At 41.1% G+C, this 20,313-nt stretch overlaps 1 protein-coding gene across 1 annotated transcript; it reads right to left on the bottom strand.

Moving 5' to 3' along the window:
* Window positions 1-9,993: 9,993 nt before the first annotated feature.
* Window positions 9,994-19,966, bottom strand: herpud2 (HERPUD family member 2). The gene is made up of 9 exons (XM_079240435.1): window positions 19,876-19,966; window positions 18,099-18,488; window positions 16,874-16,951; window positions 15,319-15,420; window positions 14,855-15,015; window positions 12,253-12,378; window positions 11,778-12,116; window positions 11,423-11,534; window positions 9,994-10,820 (listed from the first exon to the last, which is right to left on the bottom strand). Exons 2-9 carry the CDS (start codon window positions 18,243-18,245, stop codon window positions 10,632-10,634), a joined length of 1,254 nt encoding a protein of 417 aa, XP_079096561.1. The 5' UTR covers window positions 18,246-18,488; window positions 19,876-19,966; the 3' UTR covers window positions 9,994-10,631.
* Window positions 19,967-20,313: the final 347 nt, after the last annotated feature.

Below are 20,313 nucleotides of genomic sequence, written 5' to 3'. Positions count from 1 at the left end.
GTTCTCTGTTCTTTATTGTTGCCTGATCACACTGTAACATGTAGGTGTGGGAAGAGGTGACTAATCCTGGTCCAGAAAGTAAAAGTCCTGCCATGTTTTTGGATCTACCTGTACATTTAGACCAGGTGTTTTCACTAACAGGCTCGTTTACCTGGCAAATAAACTCTGCTCATTAAAGTCAGCTGGTTTGGTGACTGGTTGGAACAGCTGCCAGACAGGACTTTCACTTTCTGGACCAGGAATTGCCACATCTGGCTGTGGGTTTACAAAGCCCCCAGTGCAGAAAGGTTGCAGTCAGGGCCGGATTAAAAGTTCACAGGCCCCTGGGCCCAGAGTGTTCCAGGGGCCCCCTTTCCCACCACAATATTGTAAAAATTGTGAATGATACACTGTGAAACGACATTTCTAACATCTCTCAGCCAAATGGTACCAATAGCAATACACTAGACACTGTGGTGTAATTATCTGGCTTTTATGTACATTTTGTTTCACGTCCAAACTGCTGGTGTTTGCCCAACATGGGCCCTACATGGGCCCCTGGGCCCTTAATGTCCATTGGATAATACAGCCATGGTTGCAGTGGTATCCTGCTACTCCAGTGCTTCCATTCACCTCCTCCTGCCGCCAAATAATCATCTATGACCAAACCCACATGTAAAAACATGAGAATAATAAGTTTTACATGTTTTAAAATTGAAATTAGGTTTACTGGCCTAAATTTAACAAGCCAACAGGAAGAGACTAAAGCTAAACCAGGTTTTCAATCTTGTTCCTTATGGTCCTCTTTAAGCTTAAAACATCCAGCATTTTTACTAAACTGCACACAAGCATCTCTGCGTCAGTAAATGACTCCAAATCCTTAATTCTGCTCATTAGTTAGCTAGTTACCACTACTATGGAATATTCTGTTTTACTTGATATTATGTAGGTTTTTTTTTTTTTTCATGTGACTAGTTGTGATTGAATTTAAATATAGGTTGGTCTGAATATGTGCCTTTGCATTCACCCACCTTGAATTCCGTAAGTCTGCACGATGATTTATTTCCACTGCAGTTGTCCTAAGTGACCACACCCACAAAACAGCGTTGGTTTCCTGCTCTCCGTTACTCCTCTTGTTCATGCTTTCCTATGAACGACATCCCAAATTCAAATATAGTCGCAATTTTTGTCTGATAAACCTTTTATTTCTAAACTTGGCCTTAAGGTTGTAACATAAATAGCCCTGGAAGTGAAATGTTGAGATTCTAGATGAGCCTGCTTTTATAGTGGAATATGTTTTGGAACGGGTGGGAATTAATTAGCAAAATAACCAAAAAACAAAACACAGGAAATGAAAAATGAGCTCCAAATACAAACATGGCTTTACTACAGCATTCATCTTTAATCCTAAAACGTTTCCTAACTAGAAGCAGTAAACTGTCACCTGATTAAGTCCCTTTAAAGCTGCTGCTCTATCAGTCGACCTGGTTAAACATCCTAAATATGTCTGTTCTGTTGAGGAGCAGGGAAGTCCATTTTTAGAGCCTCTGTGGGTAAAAACAGAAGGAAATGACTGATTTGCAGTTTCACTGACATTTATCTGCTTTCCACGAAGAAATGTAAAATGTTGTTACCTGACTTACAAGTTTCACATGCTCCAGCAGACCTGATTTGAATGTAAGCCCATCAGCACCTCATGAGGCTCATCAGAAGCCACACAATGACTCTGACAATCAAATCAGGTGTGTTGGTACAGGAAAGCATTTAAAACAGGCTTTACCTAGCAGCTTCTAGATATTTCCCTACTCACTCATCTAATGAAAAGTAGCTCAACTTCTTATCTTCACAAGCTTGTTTATGACCCAGTAATTTGAGGCAGGAGAAAGCGAGCAGGGAAACAAATAAAACTGAATTGGACAAACTTTATTACACATTTGTTGAACCAGTTCTCACTAAAGTTAGAAATCTAGACATAGACATGACCAACCAATAGAAAATTAACTATATAAAACACATACAACAAAAAACAGCTGGTCATGCTGTGTAATTTTAGAAGCAATGACATTCCCTCCTTCCTGCATTCATAATACTCTTAAAATAATTCATTTAAGAGTTTTTTTTTTTAAAGAGATTATTCCATGACCAGGGTGCGTGGTAGGCAAACACAGTCTGTCAAAGCCTGGAAGGCATTTGAGATCAACCATTTGGAAGTGTACAGACGGGAACGCTTGAAGAACTCTGATCGAAAATATCCAGAAAAGAGAGTCAGAACGTATGAACACACTGACTTAGCGTGTCCACAAATGAAACAAGCCATTTTCCACCACCATTAAAATCTGCGTTTTACATCACTGGCAACCTACTAAATGCTCCAAAGCAGTGTTTCTCCACCCTGGTCCTGAAGTACCAAAGTCCTGTGTGTATTAGCTGTGTTCCTACTCCAACACACCTGATTCACATTGATGAAACTTCTCCTAAAGTTCTTTGTCAGTCAACTAACGAGACACTCATTTAATTCAGGTGTGTTAAAGTGTCCTCCGACACGCAGGGTGGGTCGAGAGACACGGATCTAAAGGAAGCCGCATCTTATACAAAACGTTCTTATTGTTGCCCTGTTGGATTTTTTGTTTGGCTTTAAACTGTCAAATTTAATGGAGAAGAGATGGAGGAAGAGAAAAAAATATTTTGTAATTTATTTATTATCTGTTAGACAGTTGACAGCACTGCTTCTTGGCTACCAAATCTTCATCTAAGTCAGAAATCTACCTAGATAAAAGAAATGTAACTATCCTCAGGTGACTTTTGATGCTTTGCTACAGTTCTATCAAATGAAAAGACTATTTTTAACTATGATCACATGCAAAACAGCCCTGTTCTTGTGGATACGGTCATAACTGGGGTCACATACCTGCTGTTCCCAGTGCTTCTGACAGATCTGAGTAGCAGGGTTACTCTGACAGACAAGTTTTACTTTCAGTGTCAAACACAGCCAAGGTAATCCAGTTAAACCCATAAAATAAGATTATCTTTGATGTTTGACAAAGTTTATAACAAAACATAGATTTTTAGGGTTAAAATAAATACTGAAGGACACTAATCTCTTTCAATTATTTTAGCCCAATATTACCTTTTAACTGTTCAGTTTTGGTTGTCCCAGTAGTTCTTGTAGCTTAATGGGCAGCAAAGGCAGCTTTTCTCCTCCCAGGTTTTGCCTTGCAGGCTCCACACAGCGTGAATGCTGGTTTTTCTGTCTGCATTCATGCTGTGAGGAGAACTGGAGACACTTGGAGCTAAAATTAATTACACTTTTCATTTTTCTGTGTTGATTGTCACAGCGTTACACTTGGTGTAAAGATTAAACCTCATGCTTGTATATATTTCTTCTTTTAATGATGCATTTTACAGAACATATACAAAACTTCAATACCTCCATATGACAATAAGTTATGGTAACTGCAAAAAAGAAAATAATATTGTGAAGTATGAGGCTTAAATCTTGATTTGTCAGCAGAGGTTCTTCAGGTTGCTGAAATGGCAGTAGTTGCTTTGATGCTTTTCAAACAATTGTTTTAGTTCAGTGTAAAACCATTGATTGAATGTATTGACAATGCTCCTATTTCGGATTTTTATCAACAGCCTTGAATTGTTTTACTTAATTTTACATATATATACGTATTTGTATTTTGTATGAATATATAAAGGCACACGTGTAACTTTAATTTGGCAATGCAATGTAAACTGTGTATACTTTCTTATTGTGTGAAAACCCAACTAGGGACGGGCATTGAAAATTAGCCTTGGCTAAAATGCTGCAGTATATGCCATCATTCATGGAGCATACTTGTCCCTGTCAGATAAAATAAATAAATGTAGTTTATGTAAATTTGCATTTTCGCACTGATTTTACCTAGTTTTTAACAAAAGGCCAAGCTGATGTAAGCTGACCCAACAGTCTGCAGTACAATTACATACAGAGTCCCATGCGTCACACCAAATTATCACGCGTTCATATTTTTAGCTCTTAAAAAAGGCAGTTGTGACAAATTATAGAAACTAAATAAAACCCTTTCTAAATTATTCCAAACATTTCTTCAGCAAAAAGGTGCAGTTACAGTAATGCATCTCCAGCAACAACCAGACTGCAATGGACAGACACCTTGTTTTTTTGTTTTATTTTACTGAGGGCTTGTCCTGCAGTGTATCACCATCCCATCTGCACAGGTGTCACCCTTCATCTCTCCTCCCCAGCTTTTCTCCATTCACCTAATAAACTCAGTCCGTCTCCCCTCTGCACCGTGGCAGGTGTCCAGCTCAACTGCTGCCTCTCCAAAGACAACAAGGCCTGATAGCAGGGAAACAGGAACGGGCTGGCTGCATAACAAGGACTTATTATGATGATGAAATGTCCTACACGGCCCCCAAACACCCTCTTAGAGAAATCTCTCCCTCTGATAAGGGAGTCCAACCCTCACCCCCAAGCTGTATGGAGGTAAAGGAGGGAGGGATTCTAACCTGATTGGATCGGTGGCTCAGAAGGGGTGCATGTAACGAAATCAAATGGCCGTCAAGCTGCTGTCATGCATAATTAATTGGGCCTTCTACGACCAACTACACAAAAATCCATGGTCATTTGATTAGAGGGTTTTGGAGGACTCTGAAGTGCATCGCTGTCTGAGTCGCTTTCTCGCTTACCTCTCTATCTGTGAGGATGGTGTCAGTGCAACGTCAGCCTGCGCAACTTTGACTTAAACATCCAGCAGAGACGAAACTCCAACTTTCGCTGAGGCTCTTTGTGAATCTCAAGGGCTTTCTGATGGCAGAGACATCTCTTAAAGTCATCACATGAGTCATGCACAAAACATTTGTAGAAAGTTACAGTCTGTTTACAGGCTGACTTGCAAGTTTACCAAAATATGTTCATGTATTTTTGAGATTTAGCTTCTTTCCATTTGAGAAAAATCCACTTATCTGACAAAGTGCACAAAGTAAAACACTGCAAATACACAACAGATGATTTGGATGAGGGGACAGGTCTTAGAAAGTTTGTATAAAATAAATCTGAATTGCCTTTATTGTCATTTTAAGTGCTTATAAAGTTAAAAACTGACAGTAAGAACATAACTGACTTGATTTTCTGTTAATGCCACAATGCCAAAATGACATGCTGCCACTTTGCCTCAGTCATTTGTTCACTTATCTGTACTGACTGCTTGGTGGGGTTTGCATGCTGAGGAGTTCACTATATTTCAGGTATATATATATATATATATATATATATATATATATATATATATATATATATATATATATGTATATATATATATATATATATATACATATGTATATATATATATATATATATATATATGTGTGTGTGTATGTACTGCTCAAAAAATCAAAGGGAACACTTAAACAACACAATGTAACTCCAAATCAACCACACTTTTATGAAATGGAACTGTCCGCTTAGGAAGCAATTAATTCCACATGCTGTAGTGCAAATGGGATAGACAACAGGTGGAAATTATAGGCAATTGGCAAGACACACCCTATAAAGGAGTGGTTCTGCAGGTGGTGACCACAGACCACTTCTCAGTTCCGATGTTTTGGTCACTTTTGAATGCTGGCGGTGCTTTCACTCTAGCGGTAGCATGAGACAGAGTCTACAACCCACACAAGTGGCTCAGGTAGTGCAGCTCATCCAGGATGGCACATCAATGCAAGCTGTGGCAAGAAGGTTCGCTGTGTCTGTCAGCGTAGTGTCCAGAGCATGGAGGTGCCACCAGGAGACAGGCCAGTACATCAGGAGACGTGGAGGAGGCCGTGGAAGGGCAACAACCCAGCAGCAAGACTGCTACCTCCTTCTTTGTGCAAGGAGAAACAGGAGGAACACTGCCAGAGCCCTGCAAAATGAGCTCCAGCAGGCCACAAATGTGCATGTGTCTGCTCAAACAGTCAGAAACAGACTCCATGAGGGTGGTATGAGGGCCCAATGTCCACAGGTGGGGTTGTGCTTACAGCCCAACACCGTGCAGGATGTTTGGCGTTTGCCAGAGAACACCAAGATTGGCAAATTCACCACTGGCGCCCTGTGCTCTTCACAGATGAAAGCAGGTTCACCCTGAGCACATGTGACAGATGTGACAGAGTCTGGAGAAGCCGTGGAGAACGTTCTGCTGCCTGCAACATCCTCAAGCATGACTGGTTTGGCAGTGGGTCAGTAATGGTGTGGGGTGGCATTTCTTTAGAGGGCTGCACAGCCCTCCATGTGCTCACCAGAGGTAGCCTGACTGCCATTAGGTACCGAGATGAGATCCTCAGACCCCTTGTGGGACCATATGCTGGTGCGGTTGGCCCTGTTTTCCTGTGTCAGCAGTTCCTGCAACATGAAAGCATTGATGTTATGGACTGGCCCGCCCGTTCCCCAGACCTGAATCCAATTGAGCACATCTGGGACATCATGTCTCGCTCCATCCACCAACACCAAGTTGCACCACAGACTGTCCAGGAGTTGGTGGATGCTTTACGCCAGGTCTGGGAGGAGATCCCTCAGGAGAACATCCACTGCCTCATCAGGAGCATGCCCCCGATGTCCACGTGATGCTGCAGAGGCGTGTCAGCCAGGACAGCCCCACAGCATCCAGAGCCTTAAGGAACTCATCCACCCCCGGGGTCTTGCCGCCAAGGAGCTTTTTGACCACCTCAGCGACTTCAGCCCCAGAGATAGGAGAGTCCACCCCTGAGTCCCACCAGCTCTGCTTCCTCATCGGAAGACGTGTTGGTAGGATTGAGGAGGTCTTCGAAGTACTCCCCCCACCAACCCACAACGTCCCGAGTTGAGGTCAGCAGCTCCCCATCTCCACTGTACACAGTGTCGATGGAGCACTGCTTCCCCTTCCTGAGCCGCCGGATGGTGGACCAGAATCTCCTCGAAGCCGTACAAAAGTCTTTCTCCATGGCCTCGCCAAACTCCTCCCATGCCCGAGTTTTTGCCTTGGCAACAGCCGAAGCCGCCCGCCGCTTAGCCCGTCGGTACCCATCAGCTGCCTCCAGAGTCCCAAAGGCCAAGAAGGCCAGATAGGACTCCTTCTTCAGCTTGACAGCATCCCTCACTGCTGGTGTCCACCAACGAGTCCTGGGATTACCGCCACGACAGGCACCAACGACCTTACAGCCACAGCTCCAGCTAGCCGCCTCAGCAATAGAGGCACGGAACACAGCCCATTCGGACTCAATGTGCCCCGCCTCACTCGGGACATGTTCGAAGCACTGCTGAAGGTGGGAGTTGAAGCTCGCTCTGACAGGGGACTCAGCCAGATGTTCCCAGCAGACCCTCACAACACGTTTGGGCCTGCCAGATCTGACCGGCTTCCTCCCCCACCATCTGAGCCAACTCACCACCAGGTGGTGATCAGTTGACAGCTCCGCCCCCCTCTTCACCCGAGTGTCCAAGGCATGTGGCCGCAGGTCCGACGATACGACTACAAAATCGATCATCGGACTGCGGCCCAGGGAATCCTGATGCCAGGTGTACTTATGGACACTCTTACGTTGGAACATGGTGTTCGTTATGGACAATCCATGACGAGCACATAAGTCCAATAACAAAACACCATTTTGGTTCAGAGGGGGGGGACCATGCCTCCCAATCACTCCCCTCCAGGTCTCACTGTCATTGCCCACGTGAGCATTGAAGTCCCCCAGCAGAACTATGGAGTCCCCAGAAGGAGCACCCTCCAGCACTCCCTCCAAGGACTCCAGAAAGGGTGGGTACTCTGAACTGCTGTTCGGTGCATAAGCACAGACAACAGTCCGGACCCGTCCCCCCACCCGAAGGCGGAGGGAAACTACCCTTTCATCCACTGGGGTAAACCCCAACGTGCAGGCACCAAGCTGGGGGCCGATGAGAATGCCCACACCTGCTCGGCGCCTCTCACCATGAGCAACTCCAGAGTGGAAGAAAGTCCAGCCCCTCTCGAGGGTACTGGTTCCAGAGCCCAAGCCATGCGCCGAGGTGAGTCCAACTATATCTAGCCAGAACCGCTCAACCTCGCGCACAAGCTCAGGCTCCTTCCCCACCAGAGAGGTGACATTCCACGTCCCTAGAGCCAGCTTCTGCAGCCGGGGATCGGACCGCCAGGGTCCCCGCCCCTTGCTGCCGCCCAGCTCACACTGCACCCGACCCCTACGGCTCCTCCCGCAGATGTTGAGCCCACGGGAGGTGGGGCCCATGTAACCCTTTCGGGCTGAGCCCGACCAGGCCCCATGGGCGAAGGCCCGGCTACCACACGCTCGCTCTCGTATTCCACCTCCAGGCCTGGCTCCAGAGGGGGGTCCCAGTAATCCGCGTCCGGGCAAGGGAACATTTCTGCCCAGGTTTGTCGTCATCATAGGGGCCGATGAGCCACGCTTGGTCTGGTCCCTCCCCTAAACACCTGTTTGCCATGGGTGACCCTACCAGGGGCATAAAGCCCCCGACAACATAGCTGCTAGGATCTTCGGGACGCACAAACCCCTCCATCACGATAAGGTGACGGCTGTGGTTTAGTGTCTGGTTGGAAAGAGCTGCTGGACAGGACTTCTACTTTCTACACCTCTGCTTCCAAACCTATGTTGCGCTATTACATGATTTTGCATAATGTTTTGCTCTCTTCAAAAGAAAATGACATTTAGCACATTATTTGTGCACAACCCAACTATTTATGTTGCACATTAAAATTCAGAATCATTATTCTGTTTAATTGTAACTATATAAAAAATGAATAAATAAATAAATAAATAAAACAAAAAATGGATTGTTAGATATTTTGGGGCTATTTATAACCATAAAATCTCACTTTACATTTAGACAACTCTCCCAAAAGCTTGACTAACTATACAGTCCCGGACCTAATGAGTAGTGAACAATGACGTTATACACAAGTTCCAATAAGTATTTTGATCTAACAATGACAATAGATTTTAAAGCCTAATTGTGAATGTGAGCTCCAAATCTCCAGGCAAAACCAATCAAAACTGAAAATTAGCCAAAGGAGCTCCTGCATGATTTAAAGGTTATGCTCACTCATTTAAACTATGTCAAAACATTTTTTTTCATCTGGTTTTCATTTATTCCTTTTTTATTTTATTTACACTCCAATTGAAGCTTAGACATTAGTTTCTATGAGTGTTTAATGGAAGCAAAATTTACCACAGAGACTCGACAGCTATTAAAATATGATCTTCAAAAGGTCCTCACAACAATCTCCTGGTTACAAGTTTCTTATTGGTGGAAAAATGACACAGACTTGATATTATCTCTTCTTCAGCCTACCCAACAAGAGGTTTTTCCCCTGAAAAGTAAATAAAATTAATCCAGTCCCATTTTTGTGGGACTTATCTTCTGGTTAAACAGACAAAATTCTAATAAATATACACAAATGCTCATTTATATTTAAATAGTCTGATATTGCCAGCATAGAAAAAATAAGAAGTTTTTCTGGGTTTCCATCCATTTAAAGAAAAAGGTAAATAAAAGAAGAAGCCAACCAGCTTAAGAACGTGATGCAGGAAAATTGCTTCACACACATGATGTGTGACACAGACCACATGGCAACACCAGCATAAATAGTCATATTTTCATCTAAATGTTTCTCTTTTCTCTGTAGTTCTGTTGCTTCATTGGCTTCTGGGTGGTTTTAAAGTATCGATGAGCATCTCAAGTTCTTTTTCTAAGAATCACATTTTTATTAGATTATTGTACTTTTTCCTGTGTTATTGATAATTTAGTCATTTGCGGTGCTTTACAACTACTGACATTCTGATTATTGAAAACTTTATTGCATGAAGGAAGAACTGTAATTGGTCATTTTTAATTTAAAAAATTGGATAAAAAATAAAACATTCATGCAGTTATTTAAAATAAGAACAGATGTTAAATCAATTCTGCCTGCTAAAGTCTGACAACAGCAACTCTATGTAGAAGCTGCCACCTGCAGGACATCAGAGACAGACAGTAAACCACAGTCAAAAAGGTAAAGTGCTGCATTTTTTCTTTTATTTAAAAAGCATATATTCAGGAATTAGATGCATATACTTACATGTGTAAATAGATATGTTCAGATACACAGAGTGGGAAAACAAAGTGCTTCAGGAGCAGCAAAGTCCGTATGCACACCGTGCGCACACATGAAAATGTCTTTGAGTTTGTGTTTTTGTCATGGTTTCTTAAAGACACGCAACTCCCGCTCATTACAGGGAGATTTTCTTTTATGTAACCGAGTCACGTTACTTATTAAAACAAAACGTTAAAACCATGATCTCATCACTGCTCAAAGTGGAAGACGGTCCCCCAGATGCCCCTTACCGTCACCATATTTCACTACTGATGAAAGAAAAATAAAACCATAACCACAGAAGCAATTACACCATTAAAACAACATGACATCTCTTTGTCTCAGTTCATTTATTCTCGTACTCTCTGCAGTGACACTCTGCGTCTATGATTACCCCTCCTTTGTGGGCAGCAGGTATGAAATCAGTTTCTGATTGGCTGTTCTGATCCGGGTTCAGTGGATTTAAAACTGGCTATTCTGGTAAGTCAGGATGAAACTTGGAAACTCTAGTGTGATGCCTGCTGGCAGGGGGCGTTACATTAAAGGCAGGGTGTCATTCTAGTTGGCCGGGTGTGGCTGTCCCTCAGGGATGAGCGAGGTGAAGAAGGTGCTGACGAAGGACCACGTGGTGGTGAGGAAGCTCGGCTCTGGGATAGCTGCAGCTGGAGCAGGGGCATTGTCCTCTGGTCCTCCACCACCTTCTTCACCGCTGTCTTCATCCTCCATTCCTTCATCCATCAGACGTTCCTGAGGCATCAGCAGGCAGACACGGATAGGGTTAGAGGTTTTCAGATCCATCATTTCTGTGCTTGTTACTGCACCAGACTATAGATTTACTGTATATAGAGTACGTGTGAAGGAAGAAATTACCAAACTATATTATTCTGAATATAATAGAAGAAATCCAAAATTACCTGGAATCTGAGACAGGAGTCATAAAATATCTGCTACAGCATAATGTTTATGATCTTTATTACTAGTTTATGTTTGTTTTGTTTAAGAAAAACCTACAATAACTTATCTATACTTGGGGTGTCACAGTCGACATTTTCACCTGTGCTGTCGCTCAGCACAGATGAAGAATGCTGGCAAATGACGAGGTCATAGTGAGGAGTCGCAGTCACTGCTCTAACTTTTCTCATCTCAAGATAGACGAGAAAGGCTGAAGAAGTCACATCTCAAGTATACAGAAACATTTTGCGGAGAAACGTTTGACACAGACTGATGCAATGTCCAGATTGGACTCCATTTAGCTTATTGGCCAGTTTACAATCTCATCCATCGGGTTCAGCCGCTGTTTATCTGTAAAAGCATCAACTTGGACAAGTGATGATGAAAAGCCAACCCACCATTTCCTGTATGTCCTGGTGTCTCCCATCTTCATCCTGAGGAGCACCAGCTCTTTCTCCCTCTCTAAAGTTCTGCTGCTCAGGCCTGAAGGGAAACCAAGCTGCCTGATGCCTGAAAACAGAAACACTGTTTGAACTGGATGAGAACTATTTGCTTTGGATTTACCATGATTTACTATTTTTATGGTAAATAACTGGTGATCGTGGTAAAAATTACATTTACTTACATTTCAGAACTGGTATTTTATAAAAAGAAAATTGATCCTCAATTTTATCTTTGGAACATTTATTTCTAAAGATAAATTCAAAACACTGCTGTGAACACCGGTACGCTTTTTTGTTTCTGGAAACTCACAGGTAGACGAGCAACATGGCACCAACCACCATGACGAAGCGGCTAAAAGAGGAGTAGAAGTAGACGATGCTGAGCAAGACGCCTGCACGAGACACTGTGTACAACCAGTCCAGCCAATCTCGGTTCAGCTCATCGTCGTTCAACACCGGCCCGCCTTGGGCGTTCATCTGGATGGGGTTGGCCGGCTGGTTCTCTGGTAAGGCGTTGTGGGCCGCGTTGTGGCCCAGCGGTGGTGGTGGAGCAGCTTCGTTTGGCTGGGCGGGCTGATGGGGTGAGGAGGAAGAAGGGGAGGAAGGAGGAGACGTGGTGGGAGGCTGAGAGGCTGCTACAGCTGCTTGACTATAAAATGGAATAGAGATGAGGGAGGAGAGGAAACTTTAGTAAATCCATGTGGGAATGTCATGACTTGGATTAGCTGTAATAATGAGGTAGTAGTGATGAGATCTGACCATCACCAGACATATCCTTCACTTACTATTGCATGTAGTAGTGGTGTGCATACATCTGCTGCCACCACAGCATCTGCATGGGCATGTACAAAGGATGGGGGGGTATGTTGGCAGAAAGACCACCTTGGAGAGGGACCTGGGCAGCATCAGGCCTGTGGAAGGACATGTTTACGATAAAATGCATTAGCAGGATGAAGCGACAGACAAACACATTTTTTGATTGACGTTGTCATTCTTGGCTAAGTAGTCCAATGTAGTCAATGCTAAAAACTGTTTGCTCTTTCTGGAAAACCATTAAGATGAATGAAGACAACCTGAAACAACTTGTGACTTTCCTCATATGACTAATCACAAGAACAGCCAACGTATCTAGACTGGAACACTGGTGAGTACTAGCTGACAGGCAACATAGGAATGATCCTCATGTACCTGACTACACAAAAACATCCACAAGTCATCTCTCCGATGTTTTCCCCACACGTGACGGGGTTTGCACGCCTCTTGTTCTTCAGGTGTTTCTGATTAAAAGACTTTTCCTCTAATTTGTAAAGACGTGTGTACTGTAGCATTGTACCATCACCCGACTGAAAAGGATGCACACATTATTCTGTTTGCTCTGAACCAGATAAGGTAGTCATGATGACAAAGAGTCGTGGTGTGCTTGCATATTTGTGTGGGATTTGACTGTATATTTATCTTTATTTTTTCCTTTACAATTTTAAAATCAATTTTTTTGTTAAAAAAAATAGATTTTTTTTCCAACTTTTGATCTTTTTACTTGTCTCCTTGGGCATTAAAGCAGCAGAATGATGGTCTGGCTACTGTGTTGTTTTTTCCTCATTGAAAGCAAGAAAAATGACGAGCAAAAAAAGTTTCGTAAAATTATTTTGTTTTTAGTCTACAAAAATTAGCAATATCGAGGAATCGTGAGATCGCAATTTAAATTGAATCGGCACCCCAAAAAATCAGATTCGAATCGGGATGAAAGGCATGCTGGATGCTTGAAGAATCCTAAAGTCAACTAAAAGTTCCTCTGTGTTGAGCTGAATTTCAAATACACACACATATAAGTGTATGTACGCATCTACAAACGTACTCCACGGCACTTGACTGCTGCTCATTCCTTGCCATCATGTCCAAATTGAATTGGCGGATGAGAGAGGCAGCGAATGATTTATCGCTTGTAGCTTTCGCTACAGGCCAAACAAAGGCGGGTTTGTAGGGTGGATCTGAAGAAGCCTTCGAACCAGGGCTGCTTGATTATGGCAAATATAATCACGATTATTTTGACTGAAATTGAGATCTCGATTAATTAACACATTTATCCAGTATTTTTAAACAACGCTGCCAGTCGTGATGTTCTCGACTCCGCATCGTGCATTATAACCGTCTAATGCACGGTTCTGAGTTGTTTAATCTGCTAATATTGCGATCCCACACAGTAAACATTTTATAACAACTTTGTATTTCTTTTTCACAACACTTGCTAAATATGCTGAAGTATAGGAACTATTTTATGTTGGCCTCAATGTACGTTTTATGCCAAACAACCGCTGTCAGGCTGCAGCGCATTTCTCTCATTCACCTGTTAAAAGACAGCTGATCTGAATCAGCTGATTAACGCATTGCTATGGTAACAACCCGTAACACAGGGATATTACAGTGATTTAACTCGCCTAACTACGTGTGTGTTTATACAAAAATAATGCAGCCAGTTTTCACTGACAACGGTATAAACTATGTTTAGGTGAACTTCCACAACCTACTGCAGTTATTCTACATTGACCTGCAGCCGGAGCCGACTGAGACTGGCCGCCTGGGAGTGCTTTAGGACGGGAGAGGCTCCCACTGCTCCTTCCTTACAGTAACTGCAGAACAATATGTGCCTTCAAGTCGGTCCCTAAAACACCAGAAAAGTCTCTAATAACTCCAGTAAAAGTCGCTAGATTTGTCGCTTTTGACAATAAAAGTCGCCAGATTTAGCGAGAAAGTCGCCAAGTTGGCAACAGTGTCTGAATGAAAGCAAAGCGGCTGTGGGAGGAGTTTACAGCACAGCGCTGCAACGCCAGAGACGCTCGATTAGCAACTGAAGACAGCAGGAGAGGAAACTGCAAAGAGATAAATAATCGTACCCTTTTGTTTTTATGATCGCTGAAAACCCAGATCGTAATTTAGATTAAAATCTGATTAACTGCCCAGTCCTAGTTTGAACTGGGACAATACTTGGCCCACTACTGTGACATATGAGCCAACGAACCTACACTATGACCCTGAATTGGGACACAGCTATCATCACCCCCAACACTGATTGTTTTAATGACAACAACGGTTTTAAAGAAGAAGCTCCACAGTGGTGCGGTGGTTAGTGCTGCAGCCTTACAGCAAGAAAGTCACTGGTTCAAAGCCTCGCTAAAGAGGGGGTTTAAATTGTGACCTTTTTGTGTGTGGAGCTAGCATGTGTAGAGCTAGCATGTGTTCCCGCATGGGTTTTCTCCAGTTATTCCGGCTTCTTCTCACTATATAAGGCATGCTTGCTAGTCAAAAGGTCACACCACCCCAATTTTTATTTATTTTTTGTTCTTTGGCGTGGTGGTTTCAACTTTGGACACAAAACAGAAACTTGCTTACCACTGATGGACACCCGAAGCACCCGAAGGATTGTAAGAGGAGAAGCCAGCCCGATGCCTCAACCCGTCACAGCCTCCGGGAACAGACGAGGGGGAAGAGACTGGCAGACTGTCCTGATTTGGTGTGGTGGCAGGGGATGGGAAGCCGACGTTGTCTGAACTCTGTATTAACATATCAACATCAGTGGCAGCCAATAATTAGATCAGGTAGAGCAGGTTTGACCAGGTACTTTCATCAGAAATAGCGAGTGAGTGGCAGGTATTGGAGGGAAACACACACACAAAAAAAGTGGTTGAGCTGGATAGTTTCTAAAAACCTTTTCAGACTGAACCAAAAGACATCCTAAGATGAGAATATGTATTAAATGCTACATAGGTTACCTGTTGTCTGCTGAATATAAGTGAGCTGAATAGGAATCTCTACCATCAAACTGAAATACATGAAAAAGGCTGATGTCAACTCACGCTGTAGTCTGAAGCAGAAGAGCTGGAAGGGCTCCGTGGCATGGGCGAGCCTGGGGGACTCTGAGAGGCACATACTAGATGCATCATGTGGTATTCATCCTGCTGCAGGTCGACAAGGCCAGGAGACAGGCCAGCAAAATGGGAGGACAGATAAAAAAAAACAGGAGGTCAAAATGGAGGACAGGATAGTAACAGATGGGTGATACAAAGCAAGAAACAGACAAAGAGGAAGGATTAGTGTGGACAAGTCCAGCATTCAAACACAATGCCGTTCCTTTGTTTGGTAACTCCCACCGTGTCAGCAACTGCTTCCCAGGCGGCCTGTTTCAGTTCTCCCACTAATGCAACACACACACTTATATGCAATGACTGAATGGCTAAGTGATTTACACGGTAAACACAATGTTTAATCACAAACACACAAATCTCTACAAAAGAACTACCTCTTACCTTAGTCAGGTTGTAACTGCAGGTATAACAGCAGACTAAATGTATTTGATTTCACTGTATGCAGATGATGTCATCTGCACCTAAATGCATTTAAGTTTAATTCTAATGTACTGCAGCTTAACTACAAATAACATGTTTATTATAACAACCTTAATGCCTTTTATTGCAGTTTTTTGGGCTGTTTTGCTACTATTAATGCATCATATAACCATTAGTTAGTTAGTTTGTTTATTTTGAACAAATGAAAGAATATAAGAAAAGAAAAAACATACGTACATACCGATACATACATATGTACATACACACATATATACATACATATAAATACTAATGAAGAAAATAATAAAAATCATTATATTAATATTAATACTCATAACAATAATAATGATCATTCCTCATCAATTTGATAATCAAATAAATTTGTGAAATAAAAGGAGTTTGAAAAAGGAGTGGGAAGAAGTATACACTTATTTGGTATTCCCACCCCTTTCTACTTATCAAGATTTATTTTCTGTCGCTGCACGTCACAACATACTTATTCAATTTACTATATATATTTACACATACACACACATTTCCATACACCTCCATTCATATAAACACATCCATACAGATATACTACATAACGTACAAATACTTACACCCGTATCTACAAAATATTGCAAAAATATCCCTCTACTTATTATATTCCTTATATCATTTTTATCTTATTTTATCCCTCTTCCATGTACTTTTTTTAAAAAAAATGTTTGTACCTATTTTTAAATATACTTATATTATGCTTTGCTTTAACTTATCATCCAGCTTGTTCCACAAAGTCACTCCACAACTTGATATGCACATACTTTTCATTGTTCTTACTTTTTGCTTACTGAATTGTAGCTTTCCCCTTAAATTATAATTTCCTTCTCTTTCTGTGAACATTCTCTGAATATGTTTTGGCTGTAAATTATTACTTGCTTTGTACATTATTTGTGCTGTTTTAGATCATTTAATACTAAGCAATCATCCACAAACTTTATGACATGATTTTTCAAACAGATATATCCATTTATGCATCTATCTGATGAAAAGAAAAAAAAAAAAAAAATTACAGAATTCTTACCTTTCTAAGTACATCTCCAAGCTGCAGGTGATCTTGAAGTAACCTTCCTGAGTACACCAGCTGCTGGTCTTTGGACAGCTACAACAGAAAACAGCATCATATCAACAATACAACAAACAGATGAGTATAAAGATTCTGTGCAGCAGCTTACATGTCTTTCATGTACTTATTCATACAAAGCTAACTGCAATAAAACATAACCTGGGGAAAAAAAAAAACTTGATTAAATATGCTGCAACTCCTCTTGAGACGTGGTGGAACTAGTGCGACAAAAGAGCCTGAAGGCAAAGCCATGCCTCACGGCTAAAATTAAACCCAAACGTCCATAAAAGTGTTTTCAGGAAAGGCTGCCAGCTACCTCTCAGCCTGCATAAAGCTCAGAGGTGCTCCCGAGTGAAAAGCTCAGCTCAATTTCATGTCTAGATGAGAGAACTTGTTGCTGAGAGGAACATGTGAAATCAAACCCATATTTTTTTTCTCGTAAAATGGTTGACAGGTTTGGATCAGTTGTAAATGCCAGATTTGATTAGAGTTTAGCGCATTCATCGAGCGCTTGATTAAAGCTTCCACCTGCCCTCAGCTGGAGGAGCAAATCACTTTGTATAATAAACCCCATTATCACACACAGATGGGAAGCATTTGGCTATTCTAAGTGGGGTTATGAACGCGTCTGCATCAATGGAGTACTACGTGTTTGAGTATTAAGATTATTTTCAACACAAGAAAAGTATTTGCACCTAAGAGGCTGTTTATGTCTAATACAATTCTATAAATTTAACCACTATTTAGCTTACAGCCTTCTGCAACAATTAGTTTTTATAAACACCAAAAATAGCTTTTTCACTTTCATTTTCAGCGACCTGATTACAGTAAGCACTTATCAGAAACTACTTTAACTCTTAACTGAACAATGTGACAGGGAAATTTGAAGAAGTAGTGCTGTGGTTTAAAATTGGAGATTTAAGAGAATCAGACAAAATATGCTGTTTTTAAAACAGTATTCTACAACTTCAGCCTTGGTTTTCAAGTACTGTACAAACAGCAACAACAGCATGATGTACAAAACGGTGCATCTGTGACACTTTGTGCTGGCGTTTTAGATTCCCTTTGACTTTATTTATAAACTTTGTGGTTTGGGATAAGTGGAATTATAAAATGAGGATCCCTATTCTACACATACTTAACTCCATCTGGACAACATGCAGACAAGCAAAGAGCTACGAACCGGCTTGCTGGGGTAAACAGCAGAGATGTGACTCTTCAGTCTCTCCACGGTCCAGTTCAGGAAGCAGTTAATGGTGTGGTCTTCGTACTTTTGGTTGGGGGCCTTTATGACCAGAGTTACAGGACTATCAACTGCACCAGAGTCCATGGCTCATATCATTGATAATATAGCTGTTTCAAGAACCTGTAGTGTCACAACTCAGGACTAACCTGAGGACAGTTTTTAACTGGCTTTAAATATTCTCCATTTTGGCTTCCACCAAACACCTGAAACAGTCCTTGCACTGGGTAAAGGATGGGTCTTCCTCCTCTAAAATGTCTGCTTCATCTTCATATCTATCGCTGTATCCAGGAAATTGCAGGAATTCTTCAGGTAGCAGGTCTTTAATTTCTGATTAAAAGAGAAGTGAGAATATATCATATTAATGTTTATTTATATTTCTGTGCACTGTATAGCACTGCTTATTTCCTTAACATGGTACTGAAGTATCATGGCATGCCTGAAAGTTCAAACAGAAAAGAAGATTGCTTATTTATTTATTATTAGTATACATTCTTTAAGCACCTTTCATCCTGTCTTCCAGTTTGTTAATGTTTCATTTAAAATAGATTTTGCAGCTGAAACAATATTCAAAACAATCACCTGCAACAAAGACAGGCACTGTTTTTCTATATACAGTTGTGCTCATATTTATTCATACCCATTCATTAAAGAAGGGAAAAAAACAGCTGCCTGTAACATAAGCCGAAACTGATTAAAGTAATAATAAATAAAAATTTTATTTTAATTAATTATTGTAATTATTTTTTTGAAAATAATTACATTATTTTCTAATTCTGGTTCAATAGAATTTTTTTTTTAAAGAAAAGCAAACAAATAAGATAATTTATTACATATTACATCACTCAAACTAAAATTTTGTTGAACAATCCTTTAATGTTTCCGCTACAGTCAGGTGTTTTCTGTTCCTCTCAGTCAGATTTCGGCACCTGTTGACAGGTATTTTGTCCCACTGTTCAACAAAAAAGTGCTCTAATTTGTCCAGGACCAATTTGTTTGTTGTTGTTTTTTTTCTCCTTTCTTCAACTCAATTAAATGAAAAAACAGTGTCTTATATTACTAAATTATATTTTTGAAAATTTTTAGTTATTGTTCTTTTTTAAGTCTCCAGTTATTTGAGTGACTTCTGTAAATTCAGCCTTTTCTTTTATTAAAGTTTATGAATACATATGAGGGTGACCCTGACTAATAAAATACAAAACAGTAATGACATGTTACATAATAATATTTACCACAGTCTGAATAAAATGTTAATAATTCGAACGAAGGAAAATGTAATTTCTTGTTAACTTGGAATAAGTTAGGCAAAAAGACGGAAACAGACCCTGAGGGGTGGTGAGTTGGGGCTTCCTGACACCTGCCATGTTGTATCACTTAAACTGTCAAAACAACTCACAAATAGCAATCTTCATCCATTTGTCTTTACCAAATACCAAAGAACAGTGTTTGTATTCATGCATTTTACATGTAAAATGCTCAAAGCATGAAACATACAGAAAAAAACCTTGTTGTTTAGACTGATTTTTAATATGACCCTTGTCTTAAAGCCAGGATAATACAGCTGTTTTTTTTCTTGTTTTTTTTTAGCTAATGCTAACCTAGCTGCGGCTTGCCTGCCTTTAGCATTACGTTACATTACGCACTGACAACACGTTCAACAGTTAAACCTTGACAAAATAAAGCAAGATTATCCACTAAAATAGCTTTCTTGTTGTACCTTTGCACCCTTCGAACAACGTCGTCTCCCCCTCGTCCCTTCCTCGGCTCGGCTAGCCTTGTTGTTAATGTCGGCTGAGAAGGCGGAAGTCACGTGATCGTTGCGTTGTCAACAGCTGATCAGAAAAAAAAAGAGAAAAAGGAAAAAACGTCAAATAAAACAAAATTTACTGGGAAAAAAAGTAAAGACCAACTCTTTTTGTGCAATTTTATCCTGCTGTTAGCCACATTTTATATTCATAAATGCAAAGTTACTAAGACCATACCCTCATACATCAGCTTCATCAAAGAAATGAAAGGTGGGGTTTAATGTTTGTTTTTGTTTTAACTTCTGCCCACTCCTTTTCGAGTACGTCTGGTTTTGATGTTTCTTTCTTCTTTTTTTAAAGTTACTTTTATTTATTTATTTATTTATTTATTGTATGTTTTATTTTATTTT

Source organism: Telmatherina bonti (assembly GCF_933228915.1).
Source record: "Telmatherina bonti genome assembly, chromosome: 5".
Lineage (NCBI taxonomy): Eukaryota > Metazoa > Chordata > Actinopteri > Atheriniformes > Telmatherinidae > Telmatherina > Telmatherina bonti.
The sequence above is the reverse complement of the archived record's forward strand: the minus strand, read 5'-3'. Positions and strand labels throughout refer to the sequence as shown.

What these genes read in the sequence shown, in the direction of transcription:
- herpud2 (XM_079240435.1), bottom strand. Translation starts at nt 18,245, where the DNA reads ATGGACTCTGGTGCAGTTGATAGTCCTGTAACTCTGGTCATAAAGGCC. An exon ending in CACCACTACTACATGCAATA is followed by an intron (nt 12,117 to 12,252) that starts GTAAGTGAAGGA and finishes TCCATTTTATAG; the next exon opens with TCAAGCAGCTGTAGCAGCCT. An exon ending in GCCATGTTGCTCGTCTACCT is followed by an intron (nt 11,535 to 11,777) that starts GTGAGTTTCCAG and finishes TTCTGTTTTCAG; the next exon opens with GCATCAGGCAGCTTGGTTTC.